The 22,511-nt window shown below is 40.0% G+C and overlaps 1 protein-coding gene across 14 annotated transcripts in view; it reads right to left on the bottom strand.

The window, feature by feature from the left end:
• Positions 1 to 9,257: 9,257 nt before the first annotated feature.
• Positions 9,258 to 22,511, bottom strand: part of NEDD4L (NEDD4 like E3 ubiquitin protein ligase) — a 438,826-nt gene continuing 425,572 nt past the window's right edge. For all 14 annotated transcript variants that reach the window (XM_088476471.1, XM_088476472.1, XM_088476473.1 and 11 more), the window contains 3 exons: positions 21,642 to 21,738; positions 20,591 to 20,663; positions 9,258 to 16,817 (listed from right to left, as the gene is read on the bottom strand). In XM_088476471.1, coding sequence (XP_088332597.1) covers positions 16,715 to 16,817; positions 20,591 to 20,663; positions 21,642 to 21,738 — 273 coding nt within the window. In that variant the 3' untranslated portion in view covers positions 9,258 to 16,714. The remainder of the gene's footprint in view (positions 16,818 to 20,590; positions 20,664 to 21,641; positions 21,739 to 22,511) is intronic.

The raw sequence follows: 22,511 nt of genomic DNA, 5'->3' as shown, positions 1-22,511 counted from the left end.
TCCGGGTGCACCACCAACCTGAGTTTTGATTCATAATAGATTTTCATCTATATAATTATAATATTGTTGGTTTTCTTCATAATTTCATAATTTAGAAATTATATTCTGAATTCAATCCTGTGCAGAATCTCCTTCCCACTTTCCCCTTTCCCTTACATGTTGATAATTTGAATACTGTGTCTATACAGTTATGTATTCTTTGCACGGATTTGTCTATATTTCACCATTTCTTAATCAATACCTCTTATTCAGTAACTCTTTATTGCCTTATAATCCTTCTTTCTCTTTTGATTATGTTTTTCTATAATAATATGACAAGCTTTAGCCTAAAAAATGAACTAACATACAAACGAAAAACCACCAATTTGGATAGTATTTTCCACAATACATCGATTTAACTGGACTCAGACCCCACATGGGAGGATGACTTTTATAAGTTAAAACAAACATAACAAAAACAAATAAGAACTATGTGGAACCTGACTAGTCTGGAAAATTATATAAAACAAAAAATTGTACCTAAGGGTTTACGACCAAAAATGTTTCCAACCTTTGACCTATACTCAGAGAGTCTGAAAAATGATTGGGAAGCTAGTCTCCTTAAATGTTCACAAGAACTGATGACAATTCTGGTTAAACATAATTTAATCCTTGAGGAAGTGGAGAGAGAAATCACAATTATTGGGAACATAATATCAGCTTCCAACTACTCTTTGAAAAAAACAAAAAAAGAATTGGAAACATGAAAACGATATCTTTGAAAGAAAGGGAAGTTCGCTAGAGATAAAAAAGATTTTTTATCTGAAAATATCTTTCAATGGACCAATAGGTCTAGAAATAAGACAACATCTAGATACAGCAATAATTTCAGTTCATCTGAAACTGATTTCTTAGACATTGAAGGTACCACAGAAGGTCATCTCATAAATAGAGAACCCATAAGTGCCAATATTTCGGAACCATTTTCACAAACCTCTTTTTTAGGAGAAAGAAGGGGCCCACAAAGATGAAAGTAGGCAAGGGAAGAAGAGGGAGAAGCAGAAGATGAGAATCTCTCACCAGCCCACTATCAGACACGTAAACGTTACAAGAAACTATGAAGACCATATCTCCTCTTAAGATCATTATCCTTTCTCAACATATTTTGACCACAAACCAGTGCTCGAAGTGTGGCGGTATGCAACGTTATGGCATACCGCCATTTCAAGCACTAAACTTTTTTTTTACAAGTTACAAGCCAGCCGCAGTGAGTATTTGTGTGGCTGGCTGTGTTAATGCTGCGGAGTCCAGCAGGAAGGGCGGGCTTAGAGCATAGTCTGAACCCTGCAGTAAGTGGTCTGATACCTTGTCTATCTACTAGGCCAGTGTTGGCTAACCGTGACACTGCAGCTGTTGTGGAACTATATATCCCAGCATGCCCTGCCACAGTTTTAGCATGCCCTAATAGCAAAACTGTAGCAGTGCATGCTGGATTATGTAGTTCCATAACAGCTGGAGTGTCAAGGTTAGCCAACACTGTACTAGGCGGTGGCGGCAGCAGCACCACCGCAGCAGCATTGTCCCCTCCCTCCACCCAGAGCAGCTGCAGACTGGGCGCCTCCTTCTCTCTGCTTTCACACACCTGCAGAAGCCAGAGTGACTGGGGAGGCTCCGCGGTCCCTCTATGAGGCAGCCCGACTCCCAAGTGAAAGTACAAAGGATGTTTAGGACATCCTTCTTTTCAGTAGTGCTAGCGGCGGTCACGAGTGAGGGGTCTAATCAGCCACTGTCTCTAAATTAGCTCACCCTACATCAGGGCTTGAACAGAGCAGTGTTATGCCATACCACAGATGGTGCTGGAAGCAGCAGCAGCATTAAGTGGAGATGTGTCCCACTGGGGACACATCTCTGAGCCGCACTGGGCTGGCTTGAACAAGCACCGGGTGCCAGGAGAGAATTACACTACAAACCCGCCGCCGGTCATGAACCAATCACAAACTGGCGGCCAGTCTAAAGGAATACTCATTGGGATGGGGTGGTCTTTAAAATTTGGTGCCGTCCGCTAGCCAGTTACGGCTTGCGGATTGGTAGCCAATCATAAGCAGCTACGTGGCTGTTGCCAGTCCGTGCTGTGATTGGTTCACAGCCGGAACCCCGTGCTGTGATTGGTTCACAGCAGGAACCAAGTCTAAAGCCTAGAGGGAGGTTGCCGAGCTGCTCACGGAGCTGCTGTCCCCCACCCCACTGCCAGGGAAGTGGAGAAGCCGGACTTTGTCAGCACAGTCCAGTCTGGACATGGAAAAAGAGGTACACGGGATGAGAGAGGGAAGGAAGTAGTGTGAGGTAGAGGGGTTGGGTGAGGGAAGTAGGTAGTGTGAGTTGGAGGGAAGCAGGTATGGTGAGGTGCAGGGGGTGGGTGAGAGAAGAGGTAGTGTGAGGTACAGGGGGTGGGTGAGAGAAGAGGTAGTGTGAGGTACAGGGGGTGGGTGAGGGAATCAGGTAGTGTGAGGTACAGGGGGTGGGTGAGGAAATCAGGTAGTGTGAGGTACAGGGGTTGAGTGAGGGAATCAGGTAGTGTGAGGTACAGGGAGTGGGTGAGGGAATCGGGTAGTGTGAGGTACAGGGAGTGGGTGAGGGAAGTAGGTAGAGTGAGGTGGAGGGAAGCTAGCAGTGTGAGGTACAGGGTGTGTAGTAGAGGGAAGCAGGTAGTGTGAGGTGCAGAGGCTGTATCTCATTGTCAAAATTCCCAAATCTTGGGGGGGTTTCAACTAAATTTTCCATACTCCCACTTCAGTATTCCCACTTTGAGCACTGCCACAAACCAAACATCAGTCCTAGAGAAAGGTCTATCTTTTTGCCCTACAAGTAGTTTCAACAAATTCCAATGGGAAACCAATTTAAGAATCTTTGGACGGAAACCACTTCTTACAAAATTCTTTGCAAAGAAAGAGTATTTAGATCTTGTCAAAGCAACTACAATTCAACCTTTAGGCCAAGATGATGGTCCTGCAATATGGTCAACACAAGAACAGGAGTTACTTCAAATGTTGGAGGAGACCAACAGACCATTTCAGGTTTCAGGCAACCTACCTGTAAGAATAAATCCACTTTTTGGCCTCAAGAAACCATATGTCCAGAAGTTAAGGTCTTCATGAATCTAGTCTCTAAAGAGTTTGATATCATCCATAAGAAACAACAATATAAGACCAGTTATGGGAATTTGAGCATAGAAGAGAGAAAAGCAATTGAAGAACTCAAAACATTACCAAATATCATCATAAACGGATAAAGGGGGAAATATTGTTTTATGGCCCCTTAATGCGTACAAAAAGGAAACAGATAAACAACTTTATGATTTCTTCTAATATATAAAAATGTTTTCCAATCCCATAAATGATTTCAAAGAACAGTATGGCAATATTATCAAGAGAGGAGTCCAGGAAGGGATTATTACTAAACAAGAATGAGTTTTTGAGGACAGACAATCCTAAAGTTCCCACATTTTATCTACTTCCAAAGATTCACAAAAACTTACACAAACCCCCAGGACGACCTATAGTGTCAGGTATTGGGAGCCTCACAGAGACAGCCAGCATTTTTCTAGACACTCATCTCCATGATCATGTGACAGGACTTCCATCTTATGTACAAGATACTAATGACATGTTGAAAAAGATTCATGATATATACTTACAGGAAAATTATCTTTTGGTAAGAATTGATGTTGAAGCATTATATACCAGCGTCAAACATGACTTAGGAATATCAGCACTTAAATATTTCTTAACCATGGAAGGACACAGTGACTTCCATCAATTTCTCCTAAAACTTCTTCACTTCATTTTGTATAAAAATTTCTTCATATTTGACGATCAGTTCTTCTTACAGGTGAGGGGTACGGCGATGGGGGGCAGTGTGCCCCCACGTATGCATACCTATTTTTAGGATGGTGGGAACATGAGATTGTATTCACTGAGAAAAATTACCCATATACAAGACACATAACCACCTGGCTCTGATATATTGACAACATACTGTTAATTTGGGATGGCACAACAAAACAACTTGAGGAGTTTATTGATGCTCTCAATAAAAATTAAATCAATCTCAAATTTACATATACAGTGAGCCAGAGTGAAATATCCTTTATTGATTTGAAAATATTAAAAGATGTGAACAGAACTTTATAGAAAAGACACAGCTACAAATAGCTTACTGCACTATTCTAGTTCACATTTTCCTCCAACTCTGGACAATATTTCAAAAGGGGAATTCTTGAGACTGAAATGGAATTGCTCCAATGAAACAACTTTTAATATCCAAAGTAAGAACCTGACAATTCGTCTCAAAGAACGGGGATATAGTAAGCATATAATTAAAAAAGCACATACCTCAATATCCCAAAGCAAGAGAGAATCCCTAGTATTCAAAGATACCATCACTAAGTCAATGAAAAAATCAGATGAAATCCGTTTTGTGGGTAATTTTTGCCATAATTGGAAGGAAGTCAAACAAAGGATACAGAAACATTGGCATATCCTACTCTCTGACTCAGATCTCGCATCCAGACTCAATAACACTGTGGCATTAAGCTGGAGAAGATCTACCAACCTCAGAGATCAGTTAGTCAAGAGTCACTACACAAAACATCCCCCAAGAAAACCGATTGTGAGTGGCACCTATACTTGTTGGTCTTGTAAAATCTGCAGCCACATTTTCAACATTCAAAAAGTCAAAGACAAATATGGTAATACTATTCATCTTAAAGACTACATTAATTGCAGAAGTAAAAATGTAGTTTACTGCATTGTATGCCCATGTAATATGAACTATGTAGGTATCACTATCCGCATGTTGAAGCAGCGAATTATGGAACGCATGGGGACAATAAGGAATGCACAAGCAGATATATCTAAGATGAAACAACTTACAACAGTTGCCCGTCACTTTCATCAAAAATATAATGATTCATACAAGATATGAAAGTATTTGGCCTGGAAATGGTAAATCTCAGAATTAGGGGAGGTGATGTTATGAAAGAACTTCTCAAAAAAGAGAGTAACTGGACTTTTAGATTAGACAGCTTAGCCCCCAAGGGGATGAATGACTATATCAACTTCAGTGTTTTTCTGTAAACCTGCTCCAATAATATCCATAAATCCTTCAATTATTAAAACCATGATTTCCTTTTCTGCCCTACCATTCTGAATTTTCTATATTTACACATCAATTATTTATTCCCTATATATAATAGGTTCGATCATTCACATTTTTTATATATTTAATCTTTGACACACTCCTTCACTTCTTGTGCACTTCATTCACTCAGAACACACATTATTAATTACCACAATCAATATTATTTATTGATATTAAATTAATATTAGTATAATGCAACAACACAACATAACACATTCTCTTCCCCTCTATTCTTTTCCTCCTCCCCTCACTTACAGTTACTAGTTTACTCTTTTCACTCACTTTTTCTTTCCCCAATAATTCACCTCGTATTTTTCTATTTCACCCACCATTCACCACACACACAGTAATTTCTCAGTTGACCCTTCATTGGTATATGAAGGCTTCTTTTTCACTCATAAATTCACTTATGCTTTATGCACGTTTTCACCTCCTCTCTATTTTTCTTTTATCCCCCCTTTTTTTTATTTTTCCTCCTTATTGCTCATTTACCTTAATCACTCACACTTTTATATTAATTAGTTTCAGTTATTTATTCACATATCATATATCTCTAATTAGGAGGACTTTGATTTTCACTCACTTTTCACATCTGGTCACTAGTCAGATCACTGGTCACTCACTAATTACACACATATATGCAAGTATGCATACATGTGTGTTTAAACTTGTACACATGTGCATGTGGAAGCAAGCACATAGATATATGTGTACATATACATATGCATATTTGATGCATATGTGCACATATATGTCTTAACATCAATTTGTTTGTAGGTGTATATTAATTTCATAAATTATTTATAATATCTATCAAGTATTATAAAACTACTCAATATAGATATATTTATTTCCTGATTGTTCCATATTATTTACAAATTATTATTTACAAATTTGTAATTTGTATTTTTTTTATAATTGTGCTCTTACTAAATTTTACATAATTGAAATGAAAAATTTTTTTTTTCTTTATATAAACTTTTTCCTTATATATTTTTTCATACATTCATACACCAGGGATGAAACCCAACGTCTGGTGATGTCTATGCGTTCCATACTTCAGGCTGTAATTGCCTGCAAAGGATTTGCAACAAAGTATTCAAAAGTGAAAGTTAGATTTAGGATTGTTTAGTTTGTCTCATTACTTTTGGCCCCTTAAAAAGTGGGAGGCACATATAGAAACCATTGTAATTCCTACACCATTCACTTAATTTGGATGTAATTACCCTCAAATTAAATCTGAAAGTCTGCAGTTAAAGCACATCTTGTTTGTTTCATTTCAAAGCCATTGTGGTGGTGAATAGAGGCCAAAATATGAAAATTCTGTCAATGTCCCAATATTTATGCACCTGACTGTGTGTATATATATATATATATTTCTCTTTTTATAATCCCAGACATTTTTGATAGGATTAGTTCCCTAGGTATAGCCAAAATCCCGGGATGGATTAGCTATATAGAATCCCCCTTTTTTCATGAATGGTTGGTGTTTGTATCAATCATGAGTACTGATCACTGATCGGCTTAATTTAGTTTAAATAGATTCAGAGAAATGAATAGAATCACGGGCATCCTTTCTTGTGACCAAGCTGCAGGCGAAACGCGCGTCAAGCACACCCAGACTGGCAGGGCCAGCTGATACTCATACACCGGCTTGCATTTACATGCTGACATGCAAATATTCAGCGTGAGTTTCTACCTGATACCCTGGGCAATACTTTGACCTAAGAGTAGACCAGCTGATCGCGGCTCATAATTTCAGCGCTTCCCGCTGACTGATCAGGGTGACAGAGCGCCGCGAGATGGAGATTTCCCCATTGTACCAGCCAACCCGGCTACCTTCGGGCAGACCAGCTGATCACAGTGTCTGGTTCAAGCACTCCAGCTGATCAACTACGGAAACACAGCGCCCTGAGTACACCCAGCCACAAGGGCTTAATGTTTCCCCAATTCTAGACACACTTTTTTCACTAGTATATAGTGTCCATGGGAAGCTGTGATTTAGGTGAGATTATAGCGCCACCAGGAATTCCTACTCTCAACATAGCATTACGATTACTTCACATCACTGAGATTCTATGTATGGAAGCAATACAGCAATATGTATTTACCTTCTCTGCATTTTCATGTGTTTAGGCTGACTGATTTGGGCGCATGTTATCTCTGCAATGTCTCTGGTAACAGAGCTAATCTAACACCCCTGAAATCTTTAACAGTGTCTACACTTTACTGTTGTTTCATGAGACATTAGTCCCTCTCACTCTCTCACCACACCATTTTTGAGGTGACAGCAGAAGTGAGGAGACACCTTTTGTGGATCACTTTATCTACTTTGTCATCGAGAGGACAATTGTATCTTAATTATTTCAGATTGTTCGCTACATATGTATCTATTTATTGTGATTATTTTCTCCATGTTGTCACTTATTTTCCTGAATTGATCTTATTGTGCAAAGGAATTGTATTAATTCAATATTGTGATAAGTCACAGGGAAGCTAGTGTGACTTCAGGAGTCAAACACTAGCTCAGTTAAAATATAACTAATACATATGTCATAAAGGGGACAATTGTCTCCAATTTTCTTAAAATCATTTACTATATATATATCTATTCATTGTGACAATTTGTTCAAAGCTGTTAATTGCTTCCTCGAATTGATTTGATTCTGACACTGTCTTGGAAAATAATCTTTTTTCACTTAATACTGCGTCTCACTACATGAACGTGATTGGAGTTTTACAAGTTAAAACTCTTGATCAGCTCAAATAAAGTACATTTATGCCTAACAATACAAGATTAAATTAGAATTGTGTCTGATATTATAATCCTAGAATTATGAATATTTGATTAGCTTTTGTGAGTGAAGAATAATACACCTTATATATTCTATAGGAAATATGATGTTTCTCAATTTAGGAGTAATATTCTTTTAGAACTATTTTCGCCCTAATTATCAGCCAATTGTGGATTCTTTGACATTTTGCATCTTATTTAATAAATGCATTATTTTTAATATTATTGTTTATATATTTTAAGAGTATACTAATAAACTTGACATTTTAATGTTCTTTACCATTCTTAATGTAACAATTTACATATATACACATTTCTTGATTAAAAGTGCCCCACCAAGGAGTTGTTTCAACAAGAAATCGTTTTGTATCTAATTTTTAAATCACAATAAAGTTGTCTGTGTCGTTAATTTAGATAAGATGTTATTAATAAAGTTTCATAAGCAATTTACACTGGGTTTGTCTCAGGTCTGACATATGCCGATAGGGCATTTATTTTTCTCAATTAACAAAATGCAAAGTGAATAAACTATTAAAAACTAAAATTTTTGAAAGCATTCTTACTTTGTAGGATTTATTCCACAACTGCCTAAAACGTTGACACAATACTGTACATTATATATATATATATGTATATATCCTGCTATCTACTACAGGAAAGGTTTTACACACAGCTGCATTACATAGGTGTGGTTACTCTGGAGTGTGTGTTTGATAAAAAAAAAATTGGGATCCGGTGGGCGGGGCTTCCAATGCTGACTACCGGCCGGGCGATAGCTAGGGTTGGTGGGGAATAGCTAGTGTCAGGGACCCATCTCATGTACAAGCCATCAGAGTAAGCAAGCCAGTGTGAAGAGTCATTTGCACTCCTGGTTTCTATATATAATATATCTATATATCCCAATATCAGCCCCAGCACTCCAGTACCATAGATCAGGAACAACTTGCTCTGGTGCCCCCCTCAGGGGTATGCACCCCCAAAATCCACTCCAACCAAAACAAGAGGCGGAACTCAGACTTGAAAGAAGTGAGCCCTGTATAAGGGTATTTATTGGGTGGTCAACGTTATTATATCCCAAGTCTATGGGTAAGTACTGGGGCAGGTTTCAGAAGACCATGCAAATTATTGGACAATAGGAAAGGCGCACAAACATGGGGAGCACATTAGTTGACTCCTAACTGTAAATAGGGCCCACAATGTACACACAAAAATGGATCCATGTATGCATTTTACTGCACAAAGCACAATCCCCCCCACAGGAAAACAATTAAACCCAGGCCAGACACTTGTTTCAGAATTATTTTATTAAATATTCAGCAATATGAATGATTTCATTACAACACCTTCATTGTTTATCACGTGTCACTTTCCGTGTAGGAAAGCTACTAGTCATTCTCAGTTTATTAAATCCATTTATAAAGCTATTGTGACTGTTAAACAAGCATTGTACATAAGCAATACATTTTATATGCTATACAGTTGTAAGGTATTGAGCATTTGTCAAATACATAATTCATGTTCGCTATAAGATCGTTTTTGTTTTTTTTCTTATAATAAATAGTTATGAAACAGTATAGAATTGGAGTAACGTCTCAGTTCTATAAAAGGCATCGTCTTGTATTTGGAATGTCTGAAATCCTATACATCTGGAAGGAATAGACTGAGATTCAAAACTTCAGGAGGTGGATGTAAAATATTGTTTGGCAATTACATTCCCTTTAAATGGACTAGATGAGAAAATTAAGGGTGAATTTCTTATAGAAAAATCCCTGGACATTTCATACCTATTAAACCTTATTTTTGGGGTTAATATCCTGACCCGCCTCCCCCCTACCATGAATACACCCCTTTGCTGACGCTAGACTGATGAGATTTTATTAGCAAATTTATTTTTACAGGTTTAGTAATATATAAAGGAATACAAAAATACACAGGTTAGGAGGACAGAGGTGGAAAAACACTGATACACAACTGTTAAATAATATAGTCCCTGGCATTCTAAAAAGTATGTATAAATTGTACAGATTACTCAGTCATTACAATGTCATGTATATTTAGCACAAATTGTAACCAGCATCTCTTAGCCTGTTGCACAGTTTTTATAGTTCCTTTTTGGATCCAGTGCGGGAAAAAAATATATTGCAAAATATATATATATATATATATATATAATTATATATATATATATATATAAATATATAATGTATATATATATTATATATATATATATATCTCTACAGCATCAATTAACTTCCATTTAGGCCATTTTCGGTACGGTAACTGTCACGAAGTACATATACTTTTCTCATAATTTGTTATTGCTTTCACTTCAATTTGCTGGACAGAAATAAGTCCTCTTTAAACCCATTATACAGGGGAAGAAAAATTCTTACATTGGAAGAAATTGTAAAAACCTTTCCCATAGGGGCTGGGAGAAGATCGATATTACAATCTAGATTTATAGCTTTACCTGTGTACAGTAGCAAAACAAAAAGTGTTTTATTATATTTTCCTTTCAGAGTGCCATTTTTTGTTGTTGTTGTTGTTGTTGGAATTCACCATATAATAAAGGACATAACACAGGCATCATTTAGGGAAAGGGAAGAAGTCACTGAGGCGCAGGTGAAGGCAGTCATTTTGCTGGCAGAAATAATATTTATGATGAAGTAGTGCTGTCACAAACTGCATTGTTCTGAATGGTGCTTCAGCACACAAAATGGGCCCAGGATCTCCCAGAGAAAGTACCACGACGCCGGCAACTAAATATGTGGGCGGCTTTGCTCATGGGGAGATTTACCAAACCTAAATAATACTAGTGTAGAAATTGCCCAAAGCGACCACTCGTATTGCATCATTTATCTAGTACATTCTAAAAAAAATGATAGCTACTATCTGATTGGTTGATACTGGCAAATTCTCCACACCTCCTCTGAAGAAGATTCGATAAATCACCTCTTTTTAATTTGAAATGTTACATTTCAATACCTCAAACATAATGATAATAATATTTGGCACTTAAGCTATTGAGAAGACATTTTAAAATGACATAAAAATGATAGAGTTTACTTTTGCAGGTATAGCTGTTCATCGGTCACTCATGTCAGGGGCCATTTTTAGAATAGAAATTGTGAACAAGTAACACATACAGTACTGTCGTGTTCTTTGGACAAAATGTGTTTGCAGACAGACAAACACAAAGTGTAGCGCACATCTGACACCTTTCGGCAATTTTCGACAACTTAATTGCAGAGATATAATATTAAGAACACTGGGTTATCATATAATAAATGACTGAAATAAGGTACCTCGGCCAGGAATCCTGTTGTGTATAGTTTAGCATGGAGATTTGACTTGTGCAAGAGCGCCTCCTTTTGGCAGCAAAGTTTTTAAAATACTATTTTTTAGTTATAATAAATAAAACAAAATATGAAAGTATGTACCCCTACAGCAGGATATATGGTCAAGAAAACAATTACCAGTGCACAAAAAACTCTACATAAATGTACGATGTTGCGGGAATCACTGTTTCCAAGTACAGCAGGGGAATTATCTGTATGCTTATTGACTGTAAGGAAACATTTTAGATAAGTCCAGCAGTAGGGCTCCCTCTAGCTAAGGCTATTGAAGGTGAAACATCTGACAGCTCTAAAGTTTGATGCAGTGGTAGGAATAAGAGGAGGCTCCTGAATGGATGGCCATAGCGCTAATCCGGTCAGGGGCCCCTCCTCATTTCACCCAACACGTTTTTTTGTTTCCCTTACAGAAACGTCTTTACCCCATGGGGCTCGTTCCAATTAGGAGCGAGTGCCCTGCGGCGCGAGTAAGAGCGGGCAAAAAATGAGCAAGTCAAAAAATGCAAAAAGACTTTGGGAAAGATCATGAAGTATCAAAAGACGACAGGTAGAGAACTTAAACCATAGCAGCCAATCAGCTTCTAGCTATCATTTATCAAGTAGATGACACTCCTCATTTGCATACTGAGCCACTGGTAGTAAGGAGGTACCATCAGGGAAAGGACTGAGAAATAAACACCCCCATGATACTGTAACATATATGTATAACATAAGGTGCTATTTACAAGATCTTCCTACTAGCCTTGTGTTCCTTGAGGACTGAATGATCAGAGGAAAGACTGATGTGAGCATTACCTAGGAAAATTATAGGTATAGGAGCCACATGTTGGGATCAGAGAAAAGCAGGCCTCAAAAGTATTTAAAGATAAAACCAGGATAGTGTTCATTCAAGCACCCCTGCACCTGTCACAACCCGTGCAGTACCTTTTTCCTGCCTGGGTGTTGCTCTCTGCTCTGGTGCTTCTAGCAGACTCGGATGATGTCCAGAGTGTGCTAGAAGCATCTCGCAAAATGTCCGGGAGACGCACAAATTTTGGGGAGCTCCTCTTGGCTTGAAAGGACACTTCTCCACTGAAATGGGCGGTCCGGGGCTTAATGCGAGTTACGTTGAATCGCTCGATCGTGACTCAGACCCCTGCTGTACAATGCTGTGAAGAGTGGCAATGTACAGCCGGGATGGGGCCACAGGGCGCAAACGCAATGCCATGCACTCCCGTCCATGATAGGAAGTATGAAAGGAGAGTCGGAAGCACAGTAGAGAAATGCTGGGTATACACTAGACTATATATCGTTCATACAGCCGATGAAATATATATCGTAGCGACCATCTGGTAGTGTGTACACACAATTTATCTGTGAACGAATAAAATGTTTAACGTTCTTGATTGCGCAGTTTATGGAACACGTTTCGTATTCCATCAGATTGGGACAATAGGATCCTGTGATTGATCCTCTAGGGATGACCTTTATAATCTGCCATCTTCCCAGTGGCGTCCCCCCCCGCTGTGACACCCAGTGCGGGGAGGGATGCCATGCGCATGGCGTCACCTCGCGCCTCCGCATAGGGGTCGTGGTCTCGCTAATAGGAAGCGTGGCCTCGTTAACATGGGCGTGGCCTCACGGCCCAAACCCCGGCTCGTGCCGAGGGTATCATCACTGGGGTGGTGGCCGGGGGTGCTGAAGGTGCGGAATGCCGGCTCCCTCACTGTGACGGGAGCTGAGTGCTGCACTTAATGCTACAGTGCCGCAACCGGCTCCTGTCACTGAGGGGAAGCCAGCACCTTGGTGTCACCCCTCGGCGGGTGACACCCGGGTACAGCCCGCCGCACACCCCGCACCCCCTTTGTGACGCCACTGCTTCTTCCTTTCCTTAGCTAAGACTTCCATCTACTGCCAGTGGCTACAGTATGCAAATTCATCAAAATGTCTAGACACAGCTATAACATTAAAGCAGACCCTGACATACAGTATTTATGGAGAAAGAGGAATAACTATATAATTACAATGGTCCTTATCAACTACTGACCCCCAGTCATCCAGGAGAGCCCTATTTCACAATTTAATGTTACCAGTGTAGTTGTGTGTAGTTGTATTCTTCATGTGTGCACTAAAGCAGATCGATGGGCTTATTTCCACAGAGAAAACCGGACTGACCAGCAGGAAATGCAGATTTTACCCTAAAAATAAACCATGAACTTCGGACAAAATCTGAGCCGCCAATATACCTATGATGACGGTTACTTCCTGCTACGGTATCAGTCCTGGATATGTTATACGAAAAATAAAGCAATTTAATGAAAGGAATAATCGAATATGCCTGCAAGCTCAGTGGGCGAGATCCAATTGTACTTCTCGTCTATATCAGGCTTCTGGACTGGAGTCAGTATAAAACATTTTCTGGGAAATACTTTATCCCACTAGTTGGATCTTTATAAAGCTCATGTCAAGAATGTGACATGTGCTGGGAAGGAAAGTGCATATCTGTCTACTCTTCAGGAATATCCTCACTCCCGGGAAATTGGACCAACATCCCAGGGGTACCAGCCCACTCCACTGGGTGCTTATTAATGATCATGCCCTGACACCACAAATCGCGGCAATACGCAGCTGGGGGCGGTGGCACGATGATGAGATACACCGCGACATAAAACTTGGTGGTGGGATTGGCTGCAATGTAAGAGACACCAGTTAAAAACCTGCCTAGCAGGGCCGTAGCTAGGGTAGTGCGGCCGGTGCCATCGCACAGGGCACCACGGGTCAGGGGGCGCTGTTTGGGCCTCCTGACCTCTCCCATCTCTTCCCTGGCCCTTTTTTGGGTGCATTATGTCCCTTTGAAAAATGAGGGGGCGCCAATGCTCTTTCTGGCACAGGGCACCAAAAAGTCTAGTTACGGCTCTGCCGCCTAGGGCACCATATTGGAACGTTTCGGCTCTCAGTTCAATAGATTATAGTTAAGCCTATGGAAACAGATTGGGCAGATATTGTATAGTGAACCTAAGCTAATTCCTTATAGCAGTGCTATAGACCAGAGATTAGTAGCTTTGTTCTTTTTATAAGTAGGGGAACTTGTAGACTATACCAACAGGATCCATATCTGATAAACAAGGATGGCCAAAACAGAATTAGGGGACCACCCTGGGGATTCAAAAACACCGGTTGCCAAACACTACTGTAGGACACACACAAATCCAGTTATGTTGAAGTGGAAGATAAAAAAATTTGGACTACGACAGATGGCTCGTTTGCCCTTGTGGAACTACAAGTCCCTACATGCCCTGTAGCAGCTCCACAGCTATAGGAGAGCAACAAATAGACACCCACTGCTCACATATCTGTTCGGTCAGCTGGGCAGCAAATTCCATTAGTGTATTTTGCAGGACACCACTGAAACATGAGAATATTACACCAACCACCCAGCAACTACTGTACTTTAACCACTGCGTTTTTTTACTTTACATTACTTCCAGAAATACGTTAGACTTGTCAAGTGTGAGAAACGTTTTAAACAATTGCGTCAGTGGCGTTAAACATTTTAGCGGAAAAAAAAAAAAACCTTTCTGCACTAAAGAAGGTAAAGTAATATAGGTCTTATATAGAGGAATAACAAACCTTTTTTAATATATATATATATATATATATATATATATATATATATATATATATATATATAGTAGTTGAATTCTTACAAAATCGAATAAAGACATTTTTTGGAGTGTGGGTCCCTTGGCTCAACATTCAAGTCTTTACATCAGCAGCAGCCAAGTTTGACAAGTATAGGAAACAAATAATTGTTGGTTAACCTTTCGATTACCTTAAAAGTACTGCTTTGCCCTCCAGCCATGCAAATATATGATCATGCAGCTTTGTTTGTATCATTGCTCTCTGATATGACAGAGCTCTGCTGGGTACAAATTGTAGCCCAGAGCTCTAAAATTAGCCAAGCTTTGACTGATGATATAAAGACATGGCTGAAAAAAAATCAGTCAGTATATTTTATATCTATATGCCTGTGTGTATATTTTGTGTGTGTGTGTATACATTTTATAATGCGTGTGTGTATGTGTCTGTCTGCCAGTAAATTGAAGTCATCTGATGGGAAAGACCCTTTAAGAAGTCCGTAATCTTACTTGAAATTGGTAGAAACGTCAGTATTGATAAAGTGCCTTCCGGTTCGGTGCAGCTAGTTAACAAAGCATACAAATGTGTAGGTGACAAAAGTTTGGGAACCACAAATTAATTTCCAGCAGTCCCTAGTAATAAATGCCTTTCGTAAATAGAGACACAAGGACGCGTTCCCTTTAAAAAAGCTTTTAGTGGCCACCAGCCCCAAAAAAATAATCAAAAGGTAAGAAATTCTAAACAATCGCAAATATCAATATTATACAACAAATGGCACTTCATGCCAGCCACTATATGATCTATAATACATGTACATAGTATAAATATTACACTTTGCAGTTATTCTTCAACATGCTAAATGAATGCTTTTATGATGTTGCAATTACCGCTCATCGATTTAAACAGCAATGTGCTTTCCTCTCGCACTCAACGGTTGGGGGAATATAAAAAACAAATAAAAAATAAAATGTAAAGTCCTAAAAACACAAGAGATACACTTAAGAATCGAGGCATCTTATCATGCTTGGCTGGTGGTGCGCCCAATCCAAGATGGCTTCGGTGTGGTTGTCAAAAATTAAAAGAAAGTTGGCTCATGTTCATTTGTACAGTATACAGCTTTAATTATAATGATGTAAAATTTGAAAATAGGTCTAAATTATTTAAAAGGTAAACATGGGTTTTAATACTATACCATCCAAGTGATTCATTCCATTCATTGCCTTTAGAAAATAGGTAAAATCTGAATTAAGGGCTGGCACCACATATATTAGAGTAAAGTCCTCCTGAAATGTAATTTAAGTATACATGAACAGCTTGCGACTGCTGTAAAGATCCTAGACGTACCATCCACAGTCCATATAGCGCAATACGAGGAAACTGCACTGCAGAACCAGCGTCAAGGGCTGAGTATGGAAGGCCAGAGATTGGCTCCATGTTGGCACAATTTACACAGTTTCCACCTGCATCCATTTACCAGCAACATTTCAGCGTACAAGAAGCAGGTTCTTTTTTCCATTACACCTGCAGGCAAAAGTAAATTTTGTAGCAATCACGAGACACGATCTGACGTTGCTACGTAAACTGACACAATGTATCAAGGGTACAAATTGTACCACTTTAGTCCTTTGTCGTTTTGTTATTTCTCTTCTTATTAAAGTGTTTTTTTTCTCTCTTTCGCAAGTGTCTCTGGGTCATTACGGGTTTTGTCCATTTTAGTTAAAATTCCCAAGCGCAGGCTGCATTTTTATGGGGGGTGGGAAGAGGAACCAATTTAATCAACACCTTCAAATCCCTGAGCGTTCTCTACGGCCATGAGAAGCTTCTCCCGCAAGTCTTCAAACGAGTCATAAGGAGGTAAATCTAGACGGTTAAAGCTGAAATCGAAAAAGGAGAACTTCAATGGCAAAAATATTTAGGATTGTTACATTAAAAGGCGTAAATAATTTCTACAACAATTTTGGTTGTAATCCGATTTTAGGATTGCCTGGTTGTCTGCAGTGGTTTCCAAACACGGTCCTCAAGGCACCCTAACAGCCCAGGGTTTAAGGCTATCCATGCTTGAGCACAGATGGTAAAATCAAATCGGCTGAGGTACTAATTAAGCCGCCTGCATGGATATCCTTAAAACCTGGACTGTTAGGGTGCCTTGAGGATAGAGTTTGGGAACCTCTGCCATAATATATATATATATATATATATATATATATATATATATATAATGTGTGGGTGTGTGTGTGTGTGTATATATATATATATATATATATATATATAATACCTTATATTTAATGTTGTGCTGTTTTAATAGGCAACATCCAGGATTTTGCTGTTTTACCATTTTTCATTCAATTTAGATTGTATCGCCCATTCGGCGAGTAGCGTACCACGCCCCAGGCATTAGCAGAGAGACTAAGGGGTAAATTTACCAATATGGGAGTTCTATTAAGAAGTGATTTTGCCCATAGCAACCAATCAGATTCCAGGTATTATCTTCTAGAAAATGCTAGATAAATGAGAAGTAGAATCTGATTGATTGCTATGGGTAACGTCACTTCTTGAATAGAACGCCCATCTTAGTAAATTGACCCTAAGTGTAATATAGAGAAACATGAGAGATTAGAGCACAAAGAGGAGGAAGAGGACGAGACGGAAACTTCGGTTGGGAGATATATAAGACACCATCTGAAGATTAAAGTGAAAGAATGTAAGCTCTCATGAGCAGGGACCTCTTCCCTCATGTGCTTCTCTTTACATTTTCTTCTACTCTCTACTCCCCATTAGGGCACCTAACACGGGACCGCCAACTCCCGGCAGCTTATTGTGAGTGCTTTAATCACTATTTCAGCAATGTATATAAGTTGTGTCCCTGTCCTGCACTGTAATGTACTGTAAGTTACTTGTTTCTTGTTCACTTATTAGTTCTATGTACTATGTAAGGCGCTGCGGAACACTTGTGGCGCCATATAAATAAAGGATAATAATAATAATAAAAGGTGGAGGAGATGGAAATATGCCATGGGGTAGTGGGGAGAGGAAATGTATCTATCTGGAAATAATATAAGGAATGGTGGCTTGTGCCCTGGGCGCCGACGGGCCAGTGGCGCCTGGGTGGGGGGGGATGGAGGAGATTGTATATAGGGGCACTGTATAAGGAGCACTACTGGGGGCACTGTAAAAGGGACACTACATAAGGGGCGCTGCTACTGGGAACATTGCATGACGGGACTACTACGGGGGGCATTAAGGTGCATATGGAATGGAAAGGAATGATCCCAGAGTGACGAGAAACGTTGGTGTTCTATGTTGACACGCCCCCATTTTTCAGTGCCCACGCCCACTTTTCGGCACACACACACTGGGCTGTACGTAACTGGAGGAGGCATCTAACTTGGGGCAAAATCCAGAACGGAATACACTATTTGTCCCCTGTTGTGGGGGAACATCAGAAGAATGGTAAGTTAATGTACTTCTTAGAGGCATATTCAATTCAAGTGAAATTAAAATTTTTCGCATGGCGCAAGATTTTTCCCCGCAGACGTAAGGTTTTTCCTATTCAACTGGCTGCGAGAAATTCAGGTGTGGTAATTTCAATAGGCAATAACACAATCCTCATTTGAAGGTGAAAATGGCAGGGCTTGGTTCAGAACTCATTTAACATTTACCCTCCCCCTAATGACTACTTAGGCAATTGGAAGCTTTCTGTTAGCTTAATTGGGCAAATAATTACATCATTATTGGGATGGGGGGAAAAAGTGGCATCAAATTACGCAAATATTTACTTTTTTTTTTTTTTAAGCTCCCCAAATTTAAGTGATGTAGTTATTTAAATGGAAAAAAAATAGCTTATAATTCATTTTTTTTTTTTTAAATTAAGTGGACTCAAACTACACAAATCAATTTTTTTCCTATAATTTTTAACTTTTTTTCGTTTTGTTCGTTTCTATTTCAATAAAAAAGTAAATTTTTATCTTTTGTACAAATCAGCCATTTGCAGGATTTTAAAATGGCAAAATATTATTATTTGGGTCAGTATTACACATCTATACTGTTAACCAATATTTATTAAAAAATTTTAGGGTACAGGTTGTTCCCCACAATTTTTTTTATTTTTAATTTTTTTTATTTCTTGCCCGTACTTGCTGGAAAAATTACCAATCTATTTCTATTGAATAGTGCGGGAATAGGGAGAGTGCATACCCATGGTAATGAAAAATTGGTTGAGATAGCAGTTTGTAACTTTTCCCACAAACAGCTTGTGGGTAATTGAATAAACCCCTTAATGTTCTTCTCCTTTCACGTTTTCCTTTTGGTGTGGTCACACAAGGAATGATAAAATGGTGGCTACAAAAATTCTCCCAACTCTCCCACCAACTAGGCAAGCTGACCTTTTGACCTGACTGCCAGATCTGTTGGGCGGTTTTGTCCAGCTCACTATGGCGAGTACAGATGTGTCCTCATTCACGTAGCAATTTTGTGTCATATGGCACAAGACACTTGGCGTGGATTAGATGCAGCACCATGGGTAGCGATTTGTACTTTTCCAAAATGTTGCATCCTATTCCCATTATAGCGGCGTACAAAGAGCCTGATTCATCATGGATCGCAATTGCATGCGTATGCACCGCAGTGCACGTGCCTGAGTTAGCATTGTGATCGCTTTGCGATCACTCACGCAGAAAGCCAGCCATCGCAGAGTGAATGACATTAGATCACCGCTTGGAGGTGGTGACAGGGGAGTGGTCGGAAAAACGTAGGCGTGCCTGTGCGTTTGATAAATTAGCCATTGCGACGGCATGCGCAGCTTAAGTGCTTACTGCACGCAACGAGGTTAGCAATTTCTAAGTAAGGCCAGGGCTGCTGTAATTTTGCATGAGGGGCCGATGGTCCTCGATGTTCCTGATGTATACACAGGACTGCAAAGTATTATGTATGTGAGATAGACTAGACTAGACTTTTTGGTGCCCTGTGCCAGAGAGAGCATTAATGCCCCCCCTCCCATTTTTTAAATAGGGTCATAAGATAGTGGACCTAAATATGGGCCATGGCCTCCTGGGGAAGGGCCAGGGAAGAGATAGGGGAGGCCAGGAGATGCTGGGGATAAAAGAAGAGGAAGCTACAAGTGAGAATGATAATAGACAGGAAAATTGACAGGCCCAAACAGCGCCCCCTGTCCCAGGGCACTGGTCGCACTACCCTAGTTACGGCCCTGAGCGGTAGTGGGAGGCAGTGGGCGTCTCTATGCTGGCAGTGCACCGGCATTGTGATAGCTTTCATTAGCATATTTTCGATTACAGAGCTGCGATCGCAATAGCGATCCTTAATGAATCAGGCCCAAAGTCCCTCAGAGTGTACCAGGCACACTAGATTAGTAAGGAATTGGTATAAAGTGTATATAAAGTCACATATTAAGCATAACAATACGTGGTGGGAGACATGGCTCAGTCATTCGTATCAGAACTGTCTTTTGCCTTTTTTACCAAGATTTCCAATTTAAGATGGGTACACACCGGAGCAACGAGCTTTCGTTCCGACATCAGAACAAATGCCCTGGAGCGGGGATTGCCCGTACACACTAGAACGAGTTAATGAAGGTCGGAACGATCACTGCCGCCCTTCACTAGCATACCACAGGTCTGTCCTGACAACTTACCATGTGTGAGCTCTGGGCAGCTTATCCGGGCTTCCCCACTGCTCTATTGTAAACAGCTGAGGACCATTTGAACCTACGGCAAAACAAGAGCATAATAAATATTTAGGGGCAAAAACGGTCTATGCTAAAAGGGTATTTTTTTTTTTAGACTGAACTTGAACCAAGCAAAACGCAATATAAACTATAACAAGTGTAAAATGCTGGTGGTGTGCATTCCAAAAAGAAAGGTCAACTGTTTGTGCAGGCAGGCAGGTGAACATATCAGTCAGGACTGCGCCCAGCGGCTCCTGTCCGCCTATGGCGAATGGTGTTTAGGCCCAATGGGGGAGCATTTATGAAAAAAATGTGTTTTGCACTTACAAAAATAGTTAAAAATATTTCTCTGAATTGTAACTACAGTATGGCGACACGGATGCATTGCACAGAGAAACTAATCAGATTGTTTAATTTTTCTAGTAGTTCAAAGAATGACAAAAGTATATTTAATCATACTCACGGGAAAGTTAATTTCCATCAACGATTCCAAAGAAAACATACCCTGCATATGGTCATTTTATTTTCTATTGCTTGTTCGATGCACCCCAGAGAGCGCAACATATATTTCTACCAAAGTCAAAAAGGAGAGGGAAAAAAAAAAAGTATTCTGATGCGGGAAACTCAAGGATAGGGCACAGTGGTTAGCCCTGCTGTCTCAGGGCACTGAGGACATTAGTTAAATTCATGACCAAGGCCCTCATCTGTGTGTGTTTGTGCGGTAGGGCATTTAGCTCTGTAAACTCCAATGGGGGGCAGGGACTGATGCGAATGGCAAATGCCGAACTTCGTAATTGGTGGCAATAGATAAATAGACGATAAAAATCTCTGCAATCAAAATGTAAGAAATGATATGCGCTGTTACACTAAGTGTCTATAAGAACCAAACGTTCTGAATTGGGGCATAGATTAAAGACTTTTACAACATCATTTTCTTTTGGTTGGATGATATATACACCATCTGCAAAATAAAAGATCAGTACAAAAACAAAATATATAAGAGACTATTAGAACTAACCATATAGTTCAGCAAATCCATTCATAGGCACGCGAGAAGTCCCGGTCACAAACTGCAGCAATCTAATCCGTTTCTCAGCATCCATCAACAGCACAGCCTAACAGAAATACATTATTACAGAATTACAAGAAAAGAAACATATGTAACCAATGTTGATGCATTTATGAGAATCAGCAACTGTGAGACACTGTTTTATACCATATAAAGATGCAGCTAGTCACACGCACTGTTGTGACCGCAAGTACAATATTCCATGTCTGCTAAATCCAGCAGTAAATTGAGAAGGGAATGGGTATGAAGATGCTGTGCTGACAGGGGTGGTAAGTATGCTAACCCTACCCCTCTCTAACACTAACCCTCCCTTAGTGGTGCCTAACCCTAACCTCCACCTGAGGGTGCCTAACCCGAAAACCCCCCCCTTCCCGTATCCTAAACCTAACCCTCCCGAGGGGGTGCCTATCCCTAACCTCCCCCCGGGGGTGCCTAAGCCTTACCCCCCCATCCACGTAGACTAACCCTAACCCTCCCCGGGGGGTGCCTAACCCTAATTTCCCCCAGGGACTCATAAAACGGACCTCCCCTGCACCCCCCCCCCCCTTGCGGCTAACAGCTAGTTCGGGATGCCAGCTGTCAGGATTTGGTCGTTGGGCTAAAGAAAGGCACCTATCTTTAGTCCTGGGTCGGGATTCTGCCGTCCGGCATCCCGGCCGTCAGTAAATTAACTACATCCCTTAAAAATGACAGAGTATGGAAAGGCATCATGGCAAGAGAGGGGTTTACAGGATGCAGCCATGGGAGGTACACCAATAATCTCATAAATGGAGAATATAGGTGGAGGGGGATTGTGGAAGGGTGGACTTTCCTTTTACC

This window comes from Taudactylus pleione, unplaced genomic scaffold, assembly GCF_031769625.1.
Source record: "Taudactylus pleione unplaced genomic scaffold, aTauple2 ptg000189l, whole genome shotgun sequence".
NCBI classification, from domain to species: Eukaryota; Metazoa; Chordata; class Amphibia; order Anura; family Myobatrachidae; genus Taudactylus; species Taudactylus pleione.
Note: the sequence above shows the minus strand (reverse complement) of the source record. Positions and strands in the feature narration are given on the sequence as shown.